General features: G+C 43.8%; 1 protein-coding gene across 4 annotated transcripts in view; it reads right to left on the bottom strand.

Moving 5' to 3' along the window:
* The window catches only part of LMNTD1 (lamin tail domain containing 1), a 103,037-nt gene that overhangs the window by 35,919 nt on the left and 40,004 nt on the right, over positions 1 to 27,114 (bottom strand). For all 4 annotated transcript variants that reach the window (XM_077337934.1, XM_077337932.1, XM_077337933.1 and 1 more), the window contains exons 2-3: positions 5,985 to 6,086; positions 12 to 127 (exon numbers count right to left, since the gene is read on the bottom strand). Coding sequence is in view for 3 of the 4 variants with exons in the window: in XM_077337932.1 (XP_077194047.1) it covers positions 12 to 127; positions 5,985 to 6,086 (218 nt within the window). In the remaining variant the exon portion in view is untranslated. The remainder of the gene's footprint in view (positions 1 to 11; positions 128 to 5,984; positions 6,087 to 27,114) is intronic.

The following is a 27,114-nucleotide window of genomic DNA, read 5'->3' as shown; positions in this document are numbered from 1 at the left end:
TATCCACTTACCCTTTTATACATCCAAGTGTACCTTTCAGGGACACAATTTCTTGTTGCAGGTCAGCATTTTTTTCCTGAATAGCATCTAGAGCTTTTAACTTGGTTTGAATGTGATCATGTGCTTCCTTAAAAACAAAAAAGAAATAATAGGTAAAGGAAGAAGAAGGAAACTGAGCGGCTAAATAGATTATTGGAATGTTATATATACATACATGTAGTTAATGCACGTTGTGGATTGTTTTCAAATGTAGAAGATATTGGCCTCGCCTGAGCTCCTCACCCCAAGGCATTTTTTTTTTTTTTACTTTCCCTCAAAATTGCTTCACTCTCAACATTCTGGCAGTTTAGGAATGAGATGATTCTAAAAATGGTGGTGGTGGGGAGGGTGGGCCGGCCTGCCTTCTCCCGGTCTCCGGAGCGCCCTCGCCGCATCAGAGACGCAGCGAGGGCGCTCCGCCGGCCGGGAGAAGGCTGCAGAGAGCCTCGGGTGGGAGGGTGGGCCGGCCTGCCTTCTCCCAGCCTGCCTTCTCTTCTCAATCCCAGCAGCCGGCTCAAGGTTGACTCAGCCTTCCATCCTTCCGAGGTCGGTGAAATGAGTACCCAGCTTGCTGGGGGGTAAACGGTCATGACTGGGGAAGGCACTGGCAAACCACCCCGTATTGAGTCTGCCATGAAAACGCTGGAGGGCGTCACCCCAAGGGTCAGACATGACTCGGTGCTTGCACAGGGGATACCTTTACCTTTTATGAGTTGGGACTTATTTTGAATTCAAAGCCTTTTTTTGGTTATGAATGTAGTGGTAACATTAGCATTTTATGCATGTAAGAGCAGTCACTGATGAAGGCTGGGTCTTGTGAGAATGAGTGTGTGAACACCCAGACCTCATTCTGGCCAGCTCCATTTTTGTACAGAATATTGAAATGCAAGCATTTTGAATAAACAAGACTTTATTGTACAGCCTCATTGTCACACCTATACTTTGTCTCCCACTCTTGGATGTATGGCTAGATTCCAGTTTTCTCTGTGCCACTTTTTGGAGGGCCTAAGGGAGAAATCAAGGGGTTTGTCCTCCAGGTTTGGCTAAGCAGTATAGAACAGCTCTCCTTCATATGCCATCAGAAGCCATTGCAAATGAGGAAAGGAGATTGCCTAAAATCCTAAAAGTCTTTCAGAGTTCTGAAATCCCCTCTCCCCAATTTCTAGGCTGACCCCCCAGCAAAGGATGATAGGTGAATCTTCTGCAGGCCAGGCTGGATTCTGGAGATTTTCTGTGTGTGGGAGGGAATCACAGTGAAATTGGGGTCACTGTGGGTGGACAGGTATTTGTGAGTGCAGGGGGTTGGACTAGAATGACCCTGGAGGTCCCTTCCAACTCTATAATTCTAAGGATCACTGATCTGATAATTTTACCTATTTCAAAATTTAAAAATATGTTTGATATAATTCAATGTGATGCACACTCCTCCCAACTTTGAGGGTTCAGGCAAGCAAAGTGCCAGGGTGCTGGGATGACTGACAATGCTTGGCACGTAAATATTCCATTTTATTAAGTGCAATATGCTGAAATACATCAGGCCTACTTGCTTTAATTCTTTTGTTATTGCAAACTGACTTGCACCGTTCCCAGCCTCACTATATCGCAACCCCTTCCCCGTCGCCATATAATTTCAACTGCAGGCCTGCCCATTGGAGACCCTGCTGTTCCCATTGTGTCACAATATTACATTCCATGTGTCGGGGCGGGTGTGCATGCAATTTGGGCCTTTTTCTATTCTAAACATAAATACGCTGCCTGTTGCCATCACTGCCTGCTGTGGGGGTGATTTCAAAAGGCACTTTCGGTCTTGGAACCCTTCCTGCTTCATTCAGGGTTTTAATTAATTACTGGAGTCACTAACACGCCGGGAGCTGTCTCCAATCTGCTTCCTTAAGAGTAAATTAAATGTCAGCTAAGAAGACTTGGCTTTTGTCAACTTCAACTAATGCAAGTGAGAGGGTGGAAACAGACTCTTGTTTGCCATGTGATTACCACTTTTGGGGAAATGTTCAGCTCACTGCATAGCCAGAACCTGCCACTGACCAAATGCCCACCTGGCCTGTAACCAAGAGAGAGAAATCATCTCTAGTATTTTATTTACTTACATGGCTTATAATTAAAATATTTCCATCTTGCCTTTCCTTATGGCTCAGTGTGGCTCACAAGTCACAATGAAAACATTACAATTTGAAAACAACAGAATAAAACTTCAGATACTCCCCCCCCCCTGCAAGATACCTACAGCTCACTCCTCATTAAAAGCCCTGGCAAATAAAAGCACCTTCTAGCATCCTCTGTAGATCTGAAACAGTGGCATTCCCCTCACACCTCCTCCGGGAGCCCTTTCCACAAAATGCCCTGTTTAATATATAAATAATCCCTTTGGGTTGGGTCTAGTGGAGGGTTTCTACTCATACAAGCAGGGGCACGTGTGATGGTCACTGTTCTTCCCACTGCAGATCTCTGACTTGCCCCACTAGCAGCATTCTGTGGAAGGTCCATGCCACTGATGGAGACGCCCTTCCATTGATAGAGATGTTTCTGTGGGGGCCAAGCCATTTCTTTGATGATAGATCCAGGTATGTACCTCCTTCTTTGCACAATATGTATCTGGATAGGCTCCAAAAACAGGAATAGAAGCCCTACAATTTGATACTAGAACCTGCCTCAATACAGCCTACGTTACCAAACGGCAGGAAGAAGGGAAGAAGGGAGCTTCAATCCTCAAATGCTTTTGTTGGCCTTCTTTATAACTGGACTTAGATCCTGCTCTTCTACTCCAGACCAACACAGCTATTCCTTTTAATTTTTACCTTACTTCCAGCCCTTACTTGCAGGGGTAGTCAAACTGCGGCCCTCCAGATGTCCATGGGCTACAATTCCCAGGAGTCCATGGACATCTGGAGGGCCGCAGTTTGACTACCCCTGCCTTACTGTATCAGTGGGGAGGAGACATGTTGCTGGACTGGCCACCTCCCCCTGCCGAAATAGATGGCCAGGGAGAACAGTCATCCCATTTGCTCTAGTCTCTTTCCCATCCCTGCCTTTTGAAGGTAAGCAGTGTGAAAATGAGGTTGTCAGCATGATCTGGCCACCACAAGGGACATCCCATATGACTTTCTTTATATGGTAGAGAGAGAAAGCTCTGGTTTTCTGCACCCCACTTTTTACTACCCACAGGAGTCTCAAAGTGACTTACAATCACTTACCCTTCCTCTATGGGCACCTTGTGGGGTAGATGAAGCTGAGAGAGCCCAGAGAGAATTGTGATGGCCCAAGGTCCCTCAGCTGGTGGCATATGGAGGAGGAGTGGGGAATCCAACCCAGTTCTCCAGATTACAGGCTGCTGCTCATAACTGCTACACCAAACTGGGTTTCAGGTAGAAGTCTTTTGCCTCACCTAGTGCCAGGTATTGTAAATGGAGATGCCAGAACTGAACCTTCTGCACGCCAAGCAGATACTCTCCCACTGAGCCATGGCCTCTTCCCATGTAACTGCTTAAGATTGCACTGTTAATGCAATAACAAAGATTGCTCTCCTGAGCTCAGCAAGGCTTTTTAAGTCTCACTAGAATAAACAGGCAATTAAGCACCCTCGCTGTATGCAGGACTGCAGCCAAAACACCCTGCCTGATCCTAATTCTACCATCTTGTTTGATAAGGGATTCATCTGCTTTTCTCCTCTGGATTAGGCATGGGTTTAATCGATAGGCGTGGCTGGAAGAATGCCCAGGAAGCAGTAAGAGTAGTGCTGGTCAGCATCGGGTTTGGAAATGTTATTTCTGGCAGTTGGCTGAAATCCCAAGAGTGAGGGCCCTGCCAGATGAAACGTAGCCAGGCATTGTTTCCCCGCAAGAGAAAGAGGAACTTTTGCGTGGGAGGCACGAAAGGGACAAAACTTTCGCTTGGCAGAGCCCTTGCGGAGGCAGCTCCATCGCTCACGTTTAGAAGGAGAATCTGTTCAAAGCCTTTAGAAGAGACACATTTACTTAGAAGTGTCAGGACAGGCGCAAGCTGAGAATTCTACAAAGAAGCTCCCCGCAAACATTTCGTTCCATTTAAAATCAAGCTCACAGACCCCAAATTTGATCTGGACAACAGTATCAAGGAAAGAGCAAGGCTGAGCCCCCAGTTTTCTTGACCTGAAAGGACTCCACAGAGCTGCTGCTTACCTTGCTGGACTAAAAATATGAACCCCTCGTTTATTACACTGGGGCCGATAAAAGCACCCCCAGAAGGTCATTTCTGGTCAGGGGGATGAGGGGTGGACATGAAGTTCAGTTTTGCTATATCACCCCCCTGAACTTACCATTTCTCCCTGCTGCTTTTAGGATTGTCATTGCTGCTCTGTATTCTGAGCTTTTCGCTGTTGATGTTTTCATTTATTTGAATTATTTGAATGGCTTTAAGGGGTCTGTTTGGGCCTGCTTGTAAACCACTTAGAATGCTAAGAAAAGTCAGGTGTAATTTTTTTGAACTCCGGGGAATGGTATAGGACAGGAAGGCCTGGAGGATCATTGTCCATGGGGTCGCAATGGGTTGGACTTCGCACCAAACAACAACAATTTTTTTAAGTTCCCTTAATAGGTCCAGTCCCTCCTATGTACAGTAGGAGAGCATCATTTTTTGTTTCTCTTGATGTCTCATTCTGGGTTCTACAGCCTCTCGCAGGAAATGAGTTCTCTGCACACTCAAATCAATGGAATTCTGATAAAACATCCACTAGTCACTCTAACTGTTCTTGTGGAAGATGGGCTCGGTTAACTCCTGTTTTGTGTCTGGACCAGGATGTGTTGAGTTGGCTTTTCCAGAAAAATGCCCTCTGGCTTTAAATAACCCGTCAAAACCTCTGCCAAATCCAGATGTTGTTTATTTGTTAATTTTCCAGTTTATATGCCACCATTCTCTGAAGGCTCAGGGTGGCTTGACATGAAAGGACCAGTTAACAGAGCATTAACCCTTTCTATTTCAGCAGGTTTGCCAGCTTTGGGGTAGAAAATTCCTGGAGATTTGGGGGTGGAGCCTAGGCAGAGTTAAGGGAGAGGAGGGACTTTTGTGGGGTACAGTCCCATAGGATTCATTCTCCAAAATGTCATGTATTCTTAGGGAATGGATCTTTAGTGTCCAGAGATCAGTTGTAATTCTAGGAGAACTGCAGCCCTCTCCTGGACTTCAGTTTGAACTATTATACGATATCTGTTGGACTTCTCTTTGGACCTGTGCTTTTGTACTACACCGGTTGAACCTTTTTGGTACTATACCTGTATACAAATCTATGCATTTACATGGTTATTGTTCATGTTTGATTAATCATACTAATAAATCATACTTTTACAATTTTGGAGGCATTATTAATTGGGTTAGGTCCCAAAGGCCATACATAAAGATTGGCAACCCTAGTCCTGACCCACCAGTTAAAGACCTCTGAGTGGACCATTTGGACAGTTGTGAAACATCAGGTTGGAGACAGAAGATGATACTTGAGGCTTGAAGATGGTACTGGGAAGAAAATATACCTCACAGACAACCACTGCCATGGCCTCTTCAACTCTCTGGAGAAAGCTACTTTCTCTCTCTCCAGACTTTCTTTTCTTGATTTATATCCATGTAGCCTTTGAAGTCAGGTATATACTTTTGTTTCATCCCTCTTAACACGGTGGTTATTGTATGCACCAAATTAACACTTAAATTCTTCCTTTCCTACTTACACAAAGTGTATTTGCTGCAAAATGCAGATTCAAACAAGAGAACAAGAGGATGTCTCCAAGAGCCCTACATTCAAACACAGTTAATGGCAAACATGACTGTCTTTATGGAATGGGTAATTCAAGACAAAGGAGGAAGAAATCATAGTGGGAGATTAAATGGAAAGGTCCATCTGTCTCCACAAACTTCTTTTAATCGTGATCAGGAGTGCAATTACCAGCAAACTCCCAGGCACTGACCTTTAGCCTTTCTTCCAAGTCCTTGATGCGCTGTTGTCTGTCCTTGTGCTCTGACTGCAGTTTTTCAATGGCCGTGCTGTTTTCAGCCTCTTCGGAGATGACCTGTTCAAGGAAAAGGAAGATCTTCTGTAAGCACTAAGAGAGGAGAGTCCAACAAAAGGAGAATGGAAAGGCATTGTTAGCTACCTGGTACATAATCTTGACTGTGCTGCCATATTGTGCAACCGTAACACATGAGTGAAACAGTGGCCTATTTCAAGTTAGCATATATAAAGGGCCTTACCTCCTGCTGTCCAGGGAAGACTCTGCATATAATTATAGGGGGTAGAGGACAAAAAAAGCACAGTACTATATCTCAAATGAGATAGTATAGTGCTGAAAAAATGGTACTATAAAATTAGAATTCTGCTAGATTGTGTATAAATCTTCTTTCCACTGGCATATTTAAACTAGGGATGGGCAGTCAGCTCTATCCAAGCCAAAAAATACCTTATTGGTATTTATTGGCTATTCTTTCAGCTGGATAGAGAGGGGGTATATTTTCAGCTATCAAGCATAGCCAATAACAGATAACCCCTCCCCCCCAATTTAGGATTATCTGGGAAGAAGAAGAAGAAGAAGAAGAAGAAGAAGAAGAAGAGTTGGTTCTTATATGCCGCTTTTCCCTACCCGAAGGAGGCTCAAAGCGGCTTACAGTCGCCTTCCCATTCCTCTCCCCACAACAGACACCCTGTGGGGTGGGTGAGGCTGAGAGAGCCCTGATATCACTGCTCGGTCAGAGCAGTTTTATCAGCGCCGTGGCGAGCCCAAGGTCACCCAGCTGGTTGCATGTGGGGGAGTGCAGAATCGAACCCAGCATGCCAGATTAGAAGTCCGCACTCCTAACCACTACACCAAACTGGCTCCACTACACCAAACTGGAAGACAGGATAGATGCAGTTAAGTGGTATTTAAAGAGAGTGTGGTCTCTTAAAATGCCATTCCAGATGCAGCTTCACAAATGCATTTAAGGAAATTGTGACCTTGTTGGCAGGGTAAGTATCATGACCATGGCCTTCTGGCTCAAAACGTTCTGCCTGATCATGCAGGCTTGATGGTTGGCAAGTCCTGCCTACTGCACCACTTAGCTGAAGCCCATGAATTCCAACCCCTCCCTATCAAGGTGGATTTTGTCTGCCGCCTGGTGGAGACTGCGTCCAGCAAGAGGATCAAGCTGCTGCTGTGCAACACAGAGGGGCAGGAGAGATTCTGATCCATTATTCGTTCCTGTTACTGACATTTGGTAAGAGATGTATTGATGTTTGAGATCACCAACCAGTCTTCTTTGGACCATAGGGTGCAGCTGGCTGGAGAAAGCTGAAATGCACACAGACTGCTTTCAGCTGCTCTTTATCTTGGCTGGACATAAATGTGACTTGGAGTCCCAGGATCAGGTTTGCAGAGAGGAAGCAAGAACTGGCTTCCATCCATGGCATGAAATATATTGAAACCTTGGCCAAAGATGCTACAGTTCCGATAGATATATGACCTTGTGAGGAAAGGAGAGAATAAGATGCAGGATAGATGGGAAGGGGTAAAAAGTTATTATGCTCCAAATGCTGACTCACTTGGAGATGAGTGCCCCCATTAAATGCTTGCATCCCAAAGTGCTGTACATAATACATTGTCTTGGAGCATGAACCCAGCATATATAACTATTTATGGAAAGGGGCTGTGGCTCACTGGTACAGCATCTGTTTTGCATGCAGATATTGCAGATCCATGACACTGTCATTTAAAAGAGGCAATGGGTGATATGACTGTTTGCTTCTTGAAGAGATGAAGAGCCATTGCCACTCCCAGAAGACAATACTTACCGTGACAGACCCAGGATAAGGCAGCTTTATGTGGATGTGTATTTATGAAGGCATATCCAATCATAAAGGAGTGGCAGATGGGTTCTGGGCTACCTATGTCATCCCAGGCTTTCAACTTAGAAACGCCACCTGGTATAGAATGCCAAGACTCTGCTATTACTGGGATCTAGACAGAGCACGCATATTACTTCTGCTCTGCTCTGCTCTGCAGACACCATTTGTTCCTGGACTCCATTTACTGGCTATCTCATACAAAGCCCTTCATGGCTTTGGTTCCTGTTATCAGTAGGCTTAGGCTCCATCCGTAGCCTGTTATCCATAGCCTTAGGCTCCATCATGACAGCTTTGCTCATCTGAGCAGAACCTTCTGCAGGTGCCAGTCTGCAAATGGGCAAAATTGACATACACATGTGTTCTCCATTGTAGCTCCCACCAAACGAAACAGCCTAACTGAGGAGGTCAGGAAATTTCCCACTCTCTTAGTTTTCTGCTAACTATGCAAAACCAAGAGCCATTCCGCACTGATTCTTTGTAGCAGGAGTGTGGCAAATTGAAATCTCTACTAATTTGCAGTTATGCACAACGTCGTTGACAATCTGCCACACTCCTGAAACCGATCCGCAAAAAGTGCTTCGTTGTAGCATTTCAGGGAAACCCCAAAAAGTGGATTCACCCTCCGGAAAGCGCGACACTCTTGCAACCAATCTGCGACACTAGCGGGAAAGTTCTGTGCATTACCATTGTTGTGGTTTCTGCAAAGTCCCTCCCCCTGGCTCTCTCCTCTGATCTTCCGGCGAAGCTATCGCCATTTTTTTCTCAGAGCAAGCGGAGATCAACGCACCGGCAAGCCTTCGTTTACCCATTGAGGCTTCCCCGGCTGCAGTCCCTCCCCAGAGCTGTTTTAAGTCACCAAGCACCAAGCACCACACAGCCCCGTTTGCTGGTTTATTTTCCCTTTATTTTTTCCTTTATTTTCGGCTGAAAATCGAGCTCGTGCGGGGGGGGTATTTTTTTTCACTCGGGGGGAGTGTGGCAATGATGAAACGGCAGCTAAACACCACCTGCTAGCTAGATTGGTCTCTCCGTTGCAACGAATCAACGCAGATTCGTTGCAACATGTTTTTTTTTTAAACCTGCCTTAAAGGGAAAGGGGCTTTTCGGGAGCATGATAACGGCCGCCTATTGGCTGCTCATTTGATTAATGGCCAGGGGCGGGACAAAGCTCGGCAATATCGCTTCCTGGCTAGCGATTTTTGCCGAGACCGGAAACCTGTGGGAAACGATAGAAACGCAACTGGATTCCACTACAAAGGCAGGTATGCATAATGACGAATTCCACTATTTAAAATGGTGTTTTTTTCGTTCTGCAACCAATTTGCAACATAGATCCTGTTGCAGAATGGCCCCAAATTATTCAAGATGGCCTTTCTGCATAGGTTATAGGGTTGCACTGTACAAAATGGTTTACAAACTTGAATAAATGATTGGGGACTGTTGTCTATACTGCAGTATATAACTTACTGTAAGTAGGATGCTACTATGTAATTTTTGCATCACTTAATGTGTCATGTTAATACTTCTGCTATGCTTCAGTTCTATCTTTTACATTTCTGGGTTGTTCCGGACTTCTACAATCCTAGTGCATTGGTTACTGAATGTCTTGTTCTGCTGACTGTACTGACTCTGCGTAACCCGCCTTGAGTATGTGTAAAGGGCAGGCTATAAAAAACATTAATGAAGAAAATAAAATAATAAGTGTAGCCAATAGGCTGCTGTTAAAATCCTGAGAATTGCACTAAAGTAAACGTTTGGTGATGAAACGTGGGATGGCAAAGATCCTAAAGGGCTAAAAACAGGTAACAAGCAGCTTGATTTCATTAGGTCTCTCAAATTTTGTGATTTTTAAAAAAATATTGTCTCAAGTCTTTTAAAAAGCTGACTCAGGCCTATTAAAGCCTACTTGCTAATCATTTTAGAATGTATCTACAGACATCATTGTGAGAAGTGCAGCATACCGATTGTGTGCAGTTTGGCATCTACCATGCTCACTTTGGTTTTGCAATGGTTCCCCATCTATTTTTAACAAGGGCCTCTACTCTAACCCTGTTCACCACACTAACACCAGATCACTCACTCTGGTGGAGATCATAGCTCAACCCTGTCATAAATGATAGCAGAGTAAATAAGTCAAAGATATGCACACGCTATATTTTAGGATAAAGGAGTTAAAGGATTTATTTATGGAACGACATCTGTGATAGTGCAGAGGAGGGATAGGATAGCCGTCTGCTCTAAGTAGAAGAGAGAGAGAGAAGCTTCTGTGAAGGAGGATATTGCCCTAAGAGTAGCAATCTAAGGACAGACAAGAAGCAATGTTTAAAAGGGTAGAAAGGTCTTGAACTCTCTGACCTATCTAACAGCCCTCTTGCTGCCCCCCTTCAGGGTCTTCTTCTCTTCTCATCTTTGTACACCAGGCATTGTCTATTCCAAAAATAAAATGGTACTTCTTCCCCAGGCTCCACCCCAAAAATCTCCAGTCCTTCCCAACACAAAGCTAGTAACCCAACAGTTCATTTTTCTTTTAAGTTTTTCTTCCTGGGATGATCCCTTCTCCCCAGATGTGCTTCAGTTTCTGCTCTCTGATCAGGTAGACATTGGCAAGCAAGAGCAGCAACTATCTGGAGATTTTCCACCATAAACAAGAAAATGGGAACCCTAGCTCTTCACCCTAGGAATGCCTCTAATCTCTATGATTTGTTCCCCAGAGATCCTGAAGTGTTTACCCACATAAAACTCTGTACAAGTGAAAAACCACAACCACCTATAACTTTAAGGAAAAGATTCTGATCTTGACACTCTTCTAATCTTTACTTGTAGGTGTTTTCCATGTAAAGTATTATTCTGAAATGTATTTCCCCAACTGCAGTCTACAATGGTACAATCCAATTATTACCTCAGATCTTTACCACCACATTCTGCTGCACATGTAGATTAGGCTCCAGTTCCCAAGATAGGAAAGATGCATTCATTCAGAATAACTGGCAAAGGTCTATAAGCTCTGATTGTATGTGGAACAAGAGAGGAAAGTAAATATGGGACTGATCCGGATCAGAGTTTGATATTTGGTGAATAAAAACGTTATATTCACAAAATATATATTCACAAAAAAGAAAATATTCACTTTTTTCTTTTTGGAGAAAAAAGTGTTGTTGAAATGTGTATTGTTGAAATCAATATAAATACATTTATTATCAGTATTAACCATACAGGAAGAACAGAATATTAAACTTAAAAAATATTATATGCTAGCTGGCTGTGCTGCTTTTATTATACACTTTTCATATATTAAATATTTTCCAGCAAAAGTTCTCCTCCTATGTTTGACCAATAAAACAAAACAGTCTTTTACTACAAGCATTCAACTGGTTGTATTTAGCTTAGTTTACAACATTTTGTTTACTAGGTTCTTAAGGTAAGGGGAAAGCAAAATTAAAGTTTTATTGCAAAATCTATAAAAGAATGAGTAGTGAAATGTTTGCCTGAAAGTGTGGGAAGATAATTAGTGCAGGTTTTTAAGTCATTGAATGTTTCACCAGTGACACATTATTGCTTTAAAAATCAAAACCTAAGGGCTTATATTTTTACCGTACTTTTACCATAGGCTTTGCCTACGGTAGATTTCAGCACCATTTCATTTAGAAATTATGTGCAGAGGGCAGGGTGGCACCTGGAGCAGATAACTTTTTAACCCCCCTCCCCTCATATATATATGCTGTCAAGTCACAGCTGATTTATGGCGATCCCTGAGATCTGACAAGATCAGGCTAGGCTGGGGATAAGTACAGTGCCCAGCAAACCCAGTGCCATTGTGGCAATGCCAGCTAATGTCAAGCACATGAAGAAGAAGAGTTGTTTTTTATATGCCGCTTTTCTCTCCCAAGAGTCTCACAGTGGCTTATAATTGCCTTCCCTTTTTTCTCCCAACAACAGACAACCTGTGAGGTAGGTGGGGCTGAGAGAGCTCCGAAATACTGTTCTGTCAGAACAGCTCTATCAGTGCTGTGATGAGCCCAGGGTCACCCAGCTGGATTCATGTGGGGAGTGGGAAATCAAATGGGGCTAACCAGATTAGAAGGCGCTGCTCTTAAACACACCACCAAGCTGGCTCACAGGCAAAGCAAGGGGGAGGGGTGTCTGTACATTCTTCTCCAAGCAGAATAGGAATGAGAAGGTCTTGAGATCAAGAAGTGAAAATAAAGTGTGTGTGTGTGTGTGGGGGGGGGGAATGGGGACAAGTTAGGTGAAAGGAGATAGAAATGAATGAGAAGGTATGAAAAAAGGGAGTGAAAGTAAGAGAGGGAAAGTTTATTTATCTTGCTAGAGCATCCTAACCACTGCTTTACAAGATTGGCTGAGCTGCAGTATTCAAGGAGAAAGGTTAGAAGGTTGGAGAAAAATAACCTGCAGGCTGGCAATTACTGAACAGCTCTCAGCCTGGTGTTGGTTCTCTTGTATGATCTGCTTTGTTTTGTTAAACAATTTTCAGAGACACGGAAGTCTATCTAGCTGATCCTACATCAAGAAGAGTAGCTGGTCCTAGAGGGCTTTTTGCTATCCTGCAGCCAGAATTGCAGTTTTAAAATAAGAGGGCGATCTTGGGCTGGACTCAGCATGAGGCTGGCTTGAAGTAGCGATCCCCAACCTGTGGGCTGCGGACCACATGTGGTCCGCCGACTAATTGGAGGTGGGCCGCGAAGGATGCCTTCTTCCCCCCCCCCCGGCCCTTTACTTCATCCCCCTGGCCCTTTACAACACACTTTGGGTGTCATTGTCTCCCATCACTCCCAGATGGGACTATCTCGTTGCAGAGAAACAAGCTCAGGGTTCCCACTGATTTGTCATTGTCATGAGTTAAAATTTCCATGAAAATAAAATGTTCCTTATGTTCATTGTTGTGGCGTGTCTGTATCTTATGTTGAAGGGATGTTTAAACATTACCATAGCGATCAGAGAGCACTAGGGCAGTGGTTGAGAGTAGAGGAGTAAACTACCCCCCCACCGGGCCTCAGTAAAATTGTCAAGCGTTGAGTGGTCCCCGGTGATAAAAAGGTTGGGGACCACTGGAAGCACACTCCAGCTGACTTGCTAAGATTGCACTGGGGATGGGTCACACTCTCTGCACCCTGGTACATCTCTCAAGTTCTCCTCATTATTATCCAAGGATGGCTCGTCTGACTTTAATAGAAGCCCTCATTAAGTGGGGCGCAGGCATATGCCATACCTGCTATACTGTAGATATGCCACTGGCAGAGTGAGGCTGGGCAGTGTTAACAGTAATCTATATTCTACAGGTGCTCTCAGAAATGGAGTTGTTGAACTTGACTGCGAGGAATCAAAGCCCTGTGCAGCCAATGCAACCACTGACCTGAACCCTAGAGCTTTGGCACAGGAGATTTGCTAATTGTAAACTGGAAGCCATCTTGAAACTACAAACAAAGATCTTGGTAACTGGCAGCAACATAAGTGAGTGTGCCAATGATATGTGCTATTTGCTGAAGGGCAAATGGCAAACTGAACAGAAGCTGAGACTCGTTGCCATGGTTTCTAACAAGTTAGACAGGAAACCCCAAACCATCCAGTCTGATGGGGAGTGCACATATAGATTGGTGGAGGCATTCCTAAAGGAACGTAGATCTAACACAGACTTACTGTACTCCACAATACCTATGTTCATATACCAAAGGACAAGGGGTTCGACCTAGAACCCAGAGCTGAAGAAAACATCTTCAAGATCAAAAGAATTCTAGGCTCAAATATGACCCAGATTACTATAAGCAGAGTGGTATAGTTTGATGAGTGATCAAGGGAAAAACAGATGCCATAAGAACATCACTATGATAACAACCAGCTGCTGGTGCATCACCCAGAGCCAATGAATGCAGTCACTACTTAGACCCAGCCAGATGTTCAGCAGAATAGAGGTGAAAGTGGAAGTTTCTGAACCAATAAATGAGCCAGAGGAACCAGAGACTTCTGTGGTGGCAGACAAGCCCCTGTACCTCAGACGCTCATTGCAGGCCAATATGGGAGTCTCACCTGAGAAACTAACCTACCTCACAAGGTCATTGCTACCATGTGAACCAATATCATGGGCTGAATTATAGCACATGCCTGAACCAGAAGCCAGCAAATGGAGGAAAGCAGCACAAGAAGAAATGAATGTTCTCTATAAGAACAAAACATGGACTCACAGAACTACCTAAGGGTCAGAATGCGAGGAGAGGGCCGTGGGCGCCGCCCTCGGGTGGTGTGGGGTGGGTGGGGAAGGACTCTTGCAGGGCGGGCCTCGTGTGAAGAGCCATTGGGGGGGCAAGCAGGCAGGAAAAGGGATAGAGGCGCGAAGGGCTCTCTCAGTGGTAGGGAGAGGCATTAGCAGCTGAAGCGGCGTCAGAGAGGCCATCCCCCTGTCCGGCTAGTCTGCGGCTTCCCTGCGGGTCTTGGAGCAGGCCTGTAGGGAAGCCTCCCCAGGCTGCCCCCTGGGCACACCGAGTCCCCGGCTTCAGAGAACTCACCTGCGGCTGCTCCCTGCCGAACTCCAGGCAGTCGGTCGACTTCGTGCCTTCCGATTGGCCCCTTACCCGACTGGCTGGAATTCTTATCAGTCTGGGTAAGGGGCCAATCGGAAGGCACTGCACACTTTCCGATTATCCTGGACTCAGCCCACCCTCCTTAGCAAATTATTTAAACCGCTCCCCGAGTGGTTTACAGATTTATGGATCAAACTTTTGTCCCTCCTAAGCATCACAGTTTCCAGAAATATTTAAATATCTTAGTAAAATAGAATTATATATGAAACAGCCACCAGGGTTTACAGATGAAAACCATTCTAACAGGTCACCCAGCTGACTGCATATGGAGAAGAGGGAAATCAAACCCAGCTCTCTTGATTAGAAGCTGCCACTTCACCAAGCTGGGAAAACAATCTGAGCAGCTTCTTACAGTTTCATTTTGTAAGTTTAACACTATATTCAAGATTATAATTAAAAAATAATTTGCTGAAAATTAATTGCCTCTTAACATTAATAGCCACTTTATTAATTAAGGGATTGTTAAACCCAAGGTCATAAAGTATAAAGGCTCAAAAGCACATTATATTTAAATACCATAATTTGTCAATTGCTTAGGCGATATTGAACTGCCTGGCTGACTGATCAATTACTAAACTGCAACAGAAATCAACAAAAGGAAGTATAAGTGGCAAATAAGAGAAGTTACAGCTGGGGAACCACCTTTCACCATATACCAGAAACCTACTAGTTGCCAGATCTATTTACAAATTTTCACTTACCATCCTAAAAACATTAAACAATCCACTGTCTACACTACAGCTGCATCTCTTTAAATTCCTCAGACAGAGCTTTTTACCTGAAGGATCTACAACAAACATTTTTGGGAATTACAGTCCTTACCTGATGTTGGCACGAAACAGAGTGACAAAGCCAGAATGGTACCCAGGGATAAATTACTACAAAATAGTCCCCAATGAAACAACAACAGAGCACCACTGGTTGCCACATCTATCACAGAATGCAAATAAGACCTACAATCTATGTGGGATAACATGTCTCTTCTCAGGTACTTAAATCACCTCTTACCTACAATCCCAGTCTTTATACCCTGAATAATAGCTGGACGCCAAGCTGAAACAAATTCAGGTTTACCCTTGGCTTTATTGATTATGAAGAAGCTTCAATTGTATAATACACAGATGCTTGCATCAATTACTTTATAAAATGCCATATAACGGTTACTTTCATGTTATGAAATTTGAACTTACAATATACCCCCATAAAAAAAGAATATCATCTTAATGTGAGGAATTTCTTTTCAGGCTCAGTTTGTTCTTCTTCATCTCAGACTAATATAGGAACAGCGATTCAGGCTTGACTATGCATTTAAATGGAATAATTTGTAGTAATGCTATAAAATGTCAGTAGGATAGAATCCAAAGGCTTGCATGTAAAAACAGTAGGTTCTTTTATTTTTTTAAAAAATGAAAAATAAATGCAGTCACTGGACAGCTGACACAAGAAACTGATGACTGGATATAGAGTTTCTCAACTCCATAGCCCTGCTGCAGAGGTGGCCTTGTACATTCCTGACTAGCAGATCCAGATTTGATTGTAAATGTTTGTCTGGGAGTTCCCCTAGATCAGGGGTAGCAATAAAAAACACTGTATGTCTGGAGTAACGTTTAAGTGGAGCTGCCTCTAATTTGGAGAGGCAGGTTTGATTCCCCATTACTCCACATGCAGGTGGGTGACCTTGGGCTAGTCACAGTTCTGTTAGAGCTGTTCTCGCAGAACAGTTTCTCTCAGAGCTCTTTCAGCCTCACCTACCTCACAGGTTGCCTTTTGTGGGGAGAGGAAAGGAAGGCAATAGTAAGTTGCTTTAAGACTCCTTCAGGAAGTAAAAAGCAAGGTCTGAAGAGCAACTGTTCTTTATTTACAAATGTATAAGTACAGTGCAGCCAGAGGCAGAGAGAGGTGCAGAAACAGGAGATCCTTTCACTCTCTGCTCTGCAGCTATCCCTTTGATGTGTAGATTGCTGCCCTCAGGGAATCTTCTTTCCTTCCTCCTCTCCACACTGTGCTTGTTCTCCATTCTTCTGGGGAACATTTATCGTGAGAGCAGAACATGGATTCCAGCATCTCCATCCATCCTAGTTAGACTAGATTAGAATTCTGTCTCTTCCCTATTCTGCCTAAAATGCAGCTCTGTATAATAAAGAACCAGTATTAGTTTGCAAAGATAAAAAATGGGTTTGTTATTTTTTATTCTTGCCTACACACATACACATTTCACACTAGTAATTGAATTTACATTTTCAAGGGTTGACTTTTTTGTCTGTTTCCGCACTAAAATTTGCTTCTTCCCGAATTGCCCCCTTACTTGCCCCATAGCAAAGGAATCCCCAGAAAACTGCGTTTCATCTTTTCAAGTGGGGTCTAATGAGGTCTAATTTGGGGCTGCCCAATGTGGAAATGCAAACAATAACAGGTCAATCTAAAAAGCTTGAAGAATGAAGAAGAAAAGATCAAGGCGAAGGCTGATACCAAGTTTGTTGTATGATGTGGTCAAGCCAAAACAGGGTTCATATTTCCCTCCCGTTTTCACTACACATTAATGTCATCAGTGCCTTGGCCCTGATTGAACAATATGAAATGAAACAATACAATTAATACTGTAATTAATACTGTGAAAGGTACAAGGAAATTGCTTTTTTGAGACACGCATATGGTGGGATTCTCTATTTCAAATTTATCATGAGGAAGTAAGATGATCGTATTATTGCATCTTGCCTGTCTTGGAACAGTCATGCCCTGCCTTGCACATTCACAGCCTGGGGCCAGCAAATCCCAAGAAAGGGCACAGGATCCCAGCCTCAGATCAGAGTTCAGTGTCTCTTACAATGTTTCTTGAAGTTCACATTCCCAATGTAAAACAATCAAATTCATTTTCAAATGATAAATATCCATTTCGAGACAATAAAAGAAACACACTGTGTGAAGTACTGACTCCCACATCACCAAAGTCTAAGCTTTTAAGAAACTCTTAAGAGCTTCACTGAAGAGCTTTGTTATCTTTTGCCGCTTATCCCATTAATAGACCTGGTGCTTTAACAACAAAAAAGGTCAGGTCTCTGTTGTGGGAGCTACAACCTCCATTTCAATATCTATTGACATCAAACAGCTGCTCGGTCTCACCAAAAGTAGGTAGTAGGAATAAATAGACTAGCGCTGCTGGTGGTAATCCTGTGGAATCCAGATTTCAGGGGCTGATCTGGTATTCGAGCTAGGTACAACCCCCCACAGCTCCACACTATTGACTGTAAACTGGATCTAAAATTGGTGGCAAGGAGGAGACGCAATTGGCATTCCTCAGGTATTTGGAGATGGAAACGTCCTCAATGGGCAGAGTGCAACTTTGGGAAGTTGGAACAATGCCGAGAAGTCCTAGCACAAAGTATAGATTGTGGCCCAGAACATGTTTTTGCAGGACCTTAAGAGTCTATAATAAAACCAAGCGACATAAGCAAAATCCTCCTTCCGACCATTGATTTAGTCATATATTTATATGGAGATTTTGTTTTCAAAAGTTTTCATGACATTTCTCAAAGCCAGACTGGGAAAACTAAGTTAGTAAATTTATTAGCCGGCTTCTGGATCAATTGTGACCCTATTTCAAAATATCTACTTTTGGGAGGAGAATAAAGGCATAATGAATGGCTTGGAAATGTTGCATTGTCTGTTGGGCTTGCTTATTGAACCATTCAGAAGCTGGAGAAAAAAATGCTGATATTTACAAGTCACATTTCAAAAATAGGCACTGGGACTTCAGCAGCTACCATAATAGGTAAATGTCTGATGTTATATTTCTAATATAAATGACCAATTGCATCTTTCCTATTGCTTGTATTGTCCTAAATTTGTGTCTTTATTGTTCAGAAATTTGCTCTGCATTGTATACCATTCCAATTAAAATTTGGTTTAGCTAAGAGAATTCCTACACTTAATGTCAGAATTAGAGCATGTGCAGTTTCCAATTGTTGGAGAAGTGACAGTCCTCTAAGAGTCTAGTACAGGGGTGGCCAAACTGTGGCTCTCCAGATGTCCATGGACTACAATTACCTTGCTGGCAGGGGCTCATAGTAATTGTAGACCATGGATATTTGGAAAGTCGCAGTTGGGCCACCCCAGGTCTAGTAGTTACTGTAAATATGGCTGGAAGAACGTTTTATTCCACTTGTACCCTAGGAGGAACTGTGGTTTATTCTCTAGTAGGGTTTATTGAATGTTTTCGATTCTCGTTTTCCTTTCTTCCTGCTGCTGTGAAGTCCTCTCTGTTGCATTAGTGGTCTGTAGTCAGTTACTGTCTTCTTGTCAAATACTGTAGTAGTAAATTCATTGAAAGCAAATTCCAAAGCATGGATTAGATTATTTCGCGAACGCTGCCAACACCCATCGCTTATGTCACCAATGCACACATGCAAGTTAATCAAACATTGTGAAATGGGGGGGGGGGAAAGTGTAGTCTTTAATCCTCTCCTTGTGTCCAGTTAATTTAATGTTTTCCACATTTTTTCTACTGTTCCATGTTGCTTGTTGTTTCACTTCATTCATTATTGTTAATCTAAGTTATCTGTATGGTTTCTGTTCTGTTTTATGTAAACCGCCCTGAGCCTTCGGGGAGGGCGATATGTAAATAAGTAAGTAAGTAAGTAAGTAAGTAAATAAATAAATATTCTCACCTCTGCTACACAGATCTGATTTTGTGAGTAATCTTTGTGTGCCTATGGAGATCAGTTCCTCTGGAGAAAATGGCAGCTTCAGAGGGCCAACTATATGGACTTTCATCCTTGCTGAGATCCTGTCCAGGTCCCAGCCCCAAATCTCCAGTAATTTCCCAAGCTGGAGTTGGCAACCCCGTGGGGAAGCTTTCCTAGCTAACAGGGATAGCTTTGTACACAGGCTTCCCATTTCTCAAAGAAGCACACAATCTTCTTCAGGCTTCCATGCAGACCATAAGAAACCATAAGAAACCACAAATAGGCTCTGCTGCTGGGAATTAAAATGGCTCTTCCGAAATTGCACAGTGACTGTGGCCACTGGAGAACTGTAATGGAGGATTTTGCATGCATTTTGAGACTCCTGGTAAAAGACTATTTATTTTATAATCTGGCAAAGAAACAGGATTTGAGTGAGAAGACCATGTAAACTGTGGCAGCCCCTGTATTTCTTGGTCTTGCTTCAGAAGCAGCAAAGCAGGAGAAGTTAAAACGAAACAATATATTAAATAATGAATTCCCTTGTGGGGCTTCTTGTGGAAGAAAGCTCTGTCGATGGGTGAATACTTCATTTCTGAAAGCCAGATTATTCCTCTGAACACAACACAAACCCTGGGGCTTTGGAGGTTTCCCAGAAATAGATTAACATTCCGAGTCAGTGTACTTCCACAAAGAAACAAAGGGGCAAATTGACAAGTGTTTAAAAACTGGAATACTTTCGCCAGACGGGAGAGAACACTGCCAAACAACAGGATTGAAAGCAAGCTGGCTACCTCTTGTTCTGCCTCTGACCCAAAGGAGAACATGCGTCACTCTGGTTTAAAACGACAGTCATCTCCAAAGCAGGAGCTGGTGCTGACGCTCAAGGGCTGCTGCGGCCAATGAGTGCCAGGAACACATTTATTTTGTATCACCGAGAGACTCGCTTCAATTCTGGACTGCGGCAGGATCCCAGATAGCCAGCGGCTGCCATGCAAATCTGTGGAGTTTGTATCACATATTGGGGGGATGCAGGTGGAGACAGACAATCCTAATGGAATTCCAATCCTTTCTTCTGGCAATAGTATTGTAATAAATTTATTGCCCTTCAGTGAAAACCAAGGCCTGCTATTTTAGGTGATCACCTCACTGTGTGTGTGGGTGTGTTTACATGAAATTGCATTTCAGCCACATCTGTACTGCACAGCATTTTAGATTTGCCCTTCCTCATTAATTGAAGAGGCCAGAATAAAGAAAAGATGGGGGGAAGACACTGAAGTACTATAAAAAAGGGATGAAAACATGAGAGATCCCTCGTAAGAAGACTCTTTTGAAAAAAAAGATGATGATGACGTTAGCCATTCAGTTGAGTCAGACTCTTGGCGATCCTGTGGCACAACTATCACCATGATTTCTGATCTTACACCACTTCTTTTAGCTCTGTAATGTTCTGGCTGGCGTCCATTTTGATTGTGTCCAACCACTGTGTTCTTTGTTGGCCTGGTTTCCTTTTTCCACAGAAGGAGAGGGCTGTTCCACTCAACACATCTAATCCACTGCTTCTACCATGTGGGTACTGGTTGGTTGGAGCAGCTGGAGGAGCTGGAGACTTGGCACAAGTGGCAGAATGCTTTCTCTGTGGGTCACCTATGCATGGAACGGCTGACAGCACCCTTTGCACTGTGTGGGCCAAGGGCTTGCTTGGGATCTCCACAGAAAGGTGGTTGCTGGGGCTCTTGCCAGTTATGTCAGCTACCCGGTATCTGATGGCAGGACCTAGTCCCTTTAAGAGGGTGGGGGTGTGCTGCAGACATGGAACTACCATCCTTGCCCATGTCCCTTTCTGTCCCTTGGCTGTGATGAGTGCAAGGCTATGCTCCCAGGGCTGCCAGCCGCTGATTGGTTCTGCCTTCCCTGTCCATCACAGCCCAGCCATCACAACAGAACACTTGAATGGGGCACTACAGTGCAGTTCCTGGGATGTTGACATGGATGCAGCCCCAGAAACCCAGCTACATGTCCGTGAGGACCCTAGTGGCCGTATTCTGCACCACCTGGAGTTTCTGGGTCGGTGACAAGGGTAGGCCTGCGTAGAGTGATTACAGAAATCCATTCTGGAAGTGACCATTTCATGGATCACTGTGGCCAAACAATCCAGGTGCAGGTAGAACAGGTACACAGCTATGCTTTCCAACCATATTCTGCACACCACTTCTGGAGTTTCTGGAAGTCTGAGGAATGTTTCAGGGGTTTCTCAATAGTAGAAAAGTTGAGAAAGGCTGCCCTAGAGCATATGTGGCCAGTGCACCATGGACAAACAGTCTTGGTGATTTCAGAGGCTTGGACAAAAACCTCGGGAACACTGCTGCCACCACCACAACACCTGCTGGGACCAAGAAAGGCTGCCAGTGGCACCAAAAGCCAGCTGCCTGAGATGGGGCTTGTACAAGTGGCTGCAGGAACCTGCTCTTCTTCTTTCCTACCTCCTTTGAGGATCTGGGCCTGCGGGCAGTCGGGGGCAGTTGAGGGCCTCCTAGCTAAGACTGCCCCTGCAGTGCACAGGCCCAGTGTCAATTGACATGATATTTGAGTCAACCAAACAACAACATTAAGGCAATCCAGCAAGGGATCTCAACTTTGCAGTAAATACAGCATTCGATCAAGGAAGTTTGTCTGCTATTGGTGTTTTCATCATCCCTGGTTCCAAGTTTACCGGAACATGAATCAAAATAAAGGTGAGCCAACCTGGGTTATTTTCCTTTGTTTTCAGCCTTTGATTCATCAGAGATTCAAGTCACTTTCTAAAGATATCTGAGTCAGCAACAGAAGGGGATGTTGTGAAGAGAAACACACACTTACAATTGGGGCATGTCTGGATGCCCGCAACATGAATAGGGGTCATGCAGACAATTAGCATATAAATAGCTCTCTCAGATTCCAGGCTCTACTATTTGCACTTCTACAACTGTTTATCCAAATGCATTTTAAATGGAAAGCCATTCAAGTAGTAAACAGAAGGGAAATGGCTATAGTGAGGCAACCTTGCATGAATTCATTCTTCTTGGAACACATAGGGGGTCCAATATTCCTGTGCCTTTTATAGTGTGCAGAAGAGAGAATTTCAGTAGCTCTTTTACCTGCATTTTGAGCAAAGTGGGATATATAAATATCCAGAAAAATCCCATCCACACATGGTGATCCGATGTGGACCTGCTTTGCTTTTAAAAAGACTATTGTCTTTCAGACATAATCTGAGTTTTTTTGCACTAGGAATTTGCCATGACTCACTGCTTGTCCAGTGGTAGGGTAAATTTCTGGTTCCACATGACATAGTCATTGGGCCAGGGCTGTTCCAGGCCTGGCCCAGCTCAGGCCCTCGTTTGCCCCGCGGCAAGGGAACATGGATAATTCCATGTTCCCTTTTTTGCCCCAGGTGCTGACAGGGCCTATGTCAGACCTGGGCCATTGGGAAGGGAAGTGTTGGCCATCCTGGCCTGGCTTCTTTCCAACCACAGCAGTGAATACGGCATCACAAAAGAGACAAATAAATGCCTCCACATGGCAGAGCTGCCTGGAGCATTTTAATTTATTTTTAAGAATAGGGTATTGCATCGTAACTCAATACCCCGTTCTTAAACATGAAAAACTGCCCCCTTTTCCTCACAGTACAGCAGAACCTCGCCACCCTGGCTGCTTCATCCAGAGGTATAAATCTGGGGTGGACCAGGTCCAGTAGGGAAAATGCTCTCCCATCTGGAAACTGGAGGGTAGACTCTCCTGAGGGAGGCCAAGTTGATGGCAGATGCTGCTTTCTTCTAGAAGTCAGTTGACAACTCACAAGCCCAATCCAGAGAAAATATCCATGGGATTGCTTTGGATCATTGAAGCTACACAGGAGGAAGAGTTAAAACTCCTTTTCTCTCATACTATAGCCCTAACCCATACAATTTGCCATTTTAAACATGTTGGGAAAATAAATGCACAAATCTCTCAGCTTCACATCTGCTTAACTCTCTTTGAAATATTTAGAGCTATCTGGACTGAGGCTTTTTAAAACATGTTCTACTTGATATAGTTGTTTTATGAGATTAATTTTTACATTTTTTATTATTTGCTTTTGGTCATCTTTTAAAAATTTCTTGTGTAAACTTGCTTCAAGAAAGATGTCTACCAAGAATTTTTTTTAAATGTATTTTTCATTGCAATGTAAAAAACATACTTGATAAGCATAATCTCTATTGTTTTCAACATGCCCTCCCAATCTAAATTCCAAATGTTCAGAAGGGAGATCCAATATCAAAGCAGCAGAACTACTGTGTGAGCAGCAAAATATATACATATGAAACACAGTCTTCTGTAGATAGCTACCTGGCAGGTACAGCCTAGTTCAAACAGATTGGGGGGGGGGGGACAGGTAGTAAAGAAGCACAGTTTTGGAGACAGTAAAACTTTACAGCCCAGAATGAAGTAGAATGTGGTGTGGTGTATTTCCTTCATGCTCATTATATTTAATTACAAAGGGCTCATTAATCTCGAATTGCCTATTCTAACTCGGTAAGTTATCACATGGCCTTCTCTGCATTCACCTTCAGTTCTCCATTCACCCCAGGGACAACTGATTCAGCATGTTTCTGGTGAATAGTCCCAGTGACTGAACAGGGAGCACCTTGCATAGCTGGGGGCTATGCAGTGAAAACAAGGGTTGCCAGGAGAAAATATACTACTGTGTGCTGTGCGTCCTTCCGGTGGTGGTTTGGTGGTTTCATCCCCATTTTTGGAACAGGGAATCCACTGGGTTGCAAATGGCTAATTACTCAGGAGATTTCCGCACCCGTTAAATGTAGTGTCATGCCAGTCAAATGTAAGAGTTATATTCTGGCCCCTTCACATGATGTCACCCATATCCAGCATCTGGCCAACTGACAGTTTGCTACATCCTCTATTTTAAATCACTTCTTTGGGAATCACATAAAGTGGATTCACCACCCTAAAGTGCGCTAGTGACCGGAGAGCAACCAGCTGAAGGAAGGTCTGGAGGCTCAAATGCACTACAGTTGTCTGTATCATCCTGCTCTCGCACCCATTTCCCTTTCCTAGGGATGGGAATTTCTTTTTAAAAATGACAATGTGCCTGGAGCAATGAATAGGCAGACATGCATGTAGGTGATGCCAGAAATAAAAGACCTTAAATGGAGACAGACGTGGTGGGGGGAGAGAAGGTGGTGGTGGTGGTGGGGGCTGAGCAGTGAATAAAAACAGATTTGTTTGTGCACAAAGCGTGGCTCTCAAAAGTGGCTTTCAAAAGCACTATGCACCTATGATTCCATGCATAGGCATTGCAATGGATAAGTCTGAATTTTAAAAAAAATTAGTGGCACTGTGAGACCTGTAAACAGCTTCAAAATATGAAGGAAGGGGATTGGTTGCCTAGATTGATTGACAGGCAGAAGCACAATGCATATAAGGCGAATTGCTCTCTTCCACCCTTTCCAGCAGCAGAATCCAAAGGGGTATCAAAAGAAGTTCAAACAAAACACCAGCTAGCTGTATCTCCACAGAAATCATGTCTTTTTTTTCTGCTGGGAGAGCACGGGCTCATAAATAGCTACCCCAAAGTAAGCAGGGCTGGCAGGGCTCAGGGTAATTGTAGTCTATGGACATCTGCTGGAGAGCCACAGTTTGAACAAACGTTTTTCCAATTCCTATGTCTCCTTTCTCCTCTTTGGCATTTCCCACATGGTTGGGATTCCCTTGTTGTGGGATTTATTGGGCTGATATTTACTCATTCCTTGTAAGCAGTTGCATTGGAACTCTCTTTGCGGTTTCTGTTAGGACTATTTTAAAGGACTGTGGTTTGTCAAGGCAAAAAGCATAATGTTTGGTTAGAGCAGCCACTAGTCAGCAAAAATGAGGTTGGGCTCTCAGTAGCATGCAAAAGCATTCTGGCATGACACTGCAGCAATGTTGTCATGATGCATTGCCATGACTCCAAGGAGATGTCACCTTTCTGCACTTCCTGCACTATTTATCCTTATTGCTGGCAACTGCTGACAAAGGAAGGGATAGTGAGCTAATATAAGTAGGTGTATGTCACACTGCATCCCTACTTTGAGGAAAGAGATCCCCCTCCCTGGTTCAAGAGGAGTGCAGACTCTGGTTGATGTTGACATTCTGAGATGGAACACCTGCAATGATTCTAAGCAGATATGTGTTAGAAATGTGCTTTTACAAAATTTGTTCCCTTCCTTTGCTGTTTGTATAAGGTGCTCCCTTGTGCCAAGTGCCCTTTCTCTAAAGTTCTCATTACCAAGCTTCTCCTGAATAAGCCCTATTTCTTCCCTGGCATGCCCTTGGCACAGCACATTTCTGCTTCCTAGGCCAGAGCACAGCACTCGTGAGACCAGTCAGAAGCTCTGCTGGGCAAAAGCTGCATATGGCCCCTCCCACTTTCTAAAAACTCTTGAAAGGTACCAAGAAAGGTATTGCTGGGCCCATGGTACCTATGCCTAGTATTTTGATTCAAATCATGGACTCAGATAGGACCATGGTTCCCAGGAATTGAAGAACCACAAGTGAGAGGGTGTTGTGGGCATAAAGAATACAATCTTGGGCTATATCAACAGAGACATTGCATCAAAGCCATAAGATGTCATAGTCCACTGCACCTGGAGTACTGTGTGCAGTTCTGGAGGCCTCACTTCAAAAAGGACATGGACAAAATTGAGAGGATGCAGAGGAGAGTGATGAGGATGGGGACCAAGCCCTGTGAGGAAAGGCTGAGGGACTTGGGAATGTTCAGCCTGGAGAAGAGGAGGTTGAGAAGGGACATCATGGCTGTCTTTAAGCATTTGAAAGGTTGTCGCTTCAAGGAGGGCAGGGAGTGGTTCCTGTTGGCAGTAGAGGATAGGATCCACAGTAAGGGCTTTAAACTATGTGCAGAATGGTAGTGGCTAGATATCGGGGGGGGGGGGGATCATAGTCAGAGTAGTTCAGCAGTGGAATTGGCTGCCTAAGGAGGTGGGTAAGCTCCCCCTCACTGGGAGTCTTTAAATCAGTGGCTGGACAGATACTTTTAATAGATGCTTTAGGCTGATCCTGCATTGAGCAGTGGGTTGCACTAGAAGGCCTGTATTATATGAGACCTGATTCTGGCTCATTAAATTGATTTAACCCCAGAAGAATTTCCTCCATTGCTCAGCTTGGTGACTGGTCACAACATCTTTTCTTCAGGAAGCTCTCTAGGGTCTATTTTTAAGAACTTTTTTAATGGCTTTGTGCAGTTCAGAGGGCGCTATTTTATCCTCTGCATATTTCTGCCTCCTAAATTATACATGTCCCATAAATAGTGAACTAGCAGGTTGGTGCTTCATTTAATTAATTTTTTATCTTATGCTGCTATTTGCAATGAAATCACTTAACAAGACGGATGGAGGAGACCAGACAATGCCTTTTTATGATTAAACAAACTGTTTTTTATTACTTTAATTCAAGCCTGGTGAGGATAAAACAAGCTGAAAGTGAAGTGGGTAAGGAGGAAATGCTATTTAGCTTCTTGGGAAAAAGAGGACATAAAAGAGAGTCATGATACTTGCCTAATGAAGAAAACGAAGGGCATATTTTCAATGGATGTTATTTCCATGGGAAATGTGCATAAAAACTGGTGGTTGTGCACATTCACATAAAGGCAAACGGAATGAAAGCACAAACAGAGGATTTCACCCATTGCCTCGTTGACATGCGTAGTTTCCAAGGGAAAGTGGATAAGATGCACAAGTTAGGGTGGCTAACACTGGATTGGGAAATTTCTGGAAATTAGGGGGTGGAGACTGATGACAGCAGGGTTTGGGAAAAGGACTGACTTCAGCATAGAGTCCACACTCTAAAGTAGCCATTTTGTCCAGAGGAACTGTCATCTGGAATGAGCTGCAGTCCCCCCCCACACACACAC

This window comes from Paroedura picta, chromosome 5 (genome assembly GCF_049243985.1).
Source record: "Paroedura picta isolate Pp20150507F chromosome 5, Ppicta_v3.0, whole genome shotgun sequence".
In the NCBI taxonomy this organism is placed as follows: domain Eukaryota; kingdom Metazoa; phylum Chordata; class Lepidosauria; order Squamata; family Gekkonidae; genus Paroedura; species Paroedura picta.
This window is presented reverse-complemented; position numbering and strand designations above follow the sequence as displayed.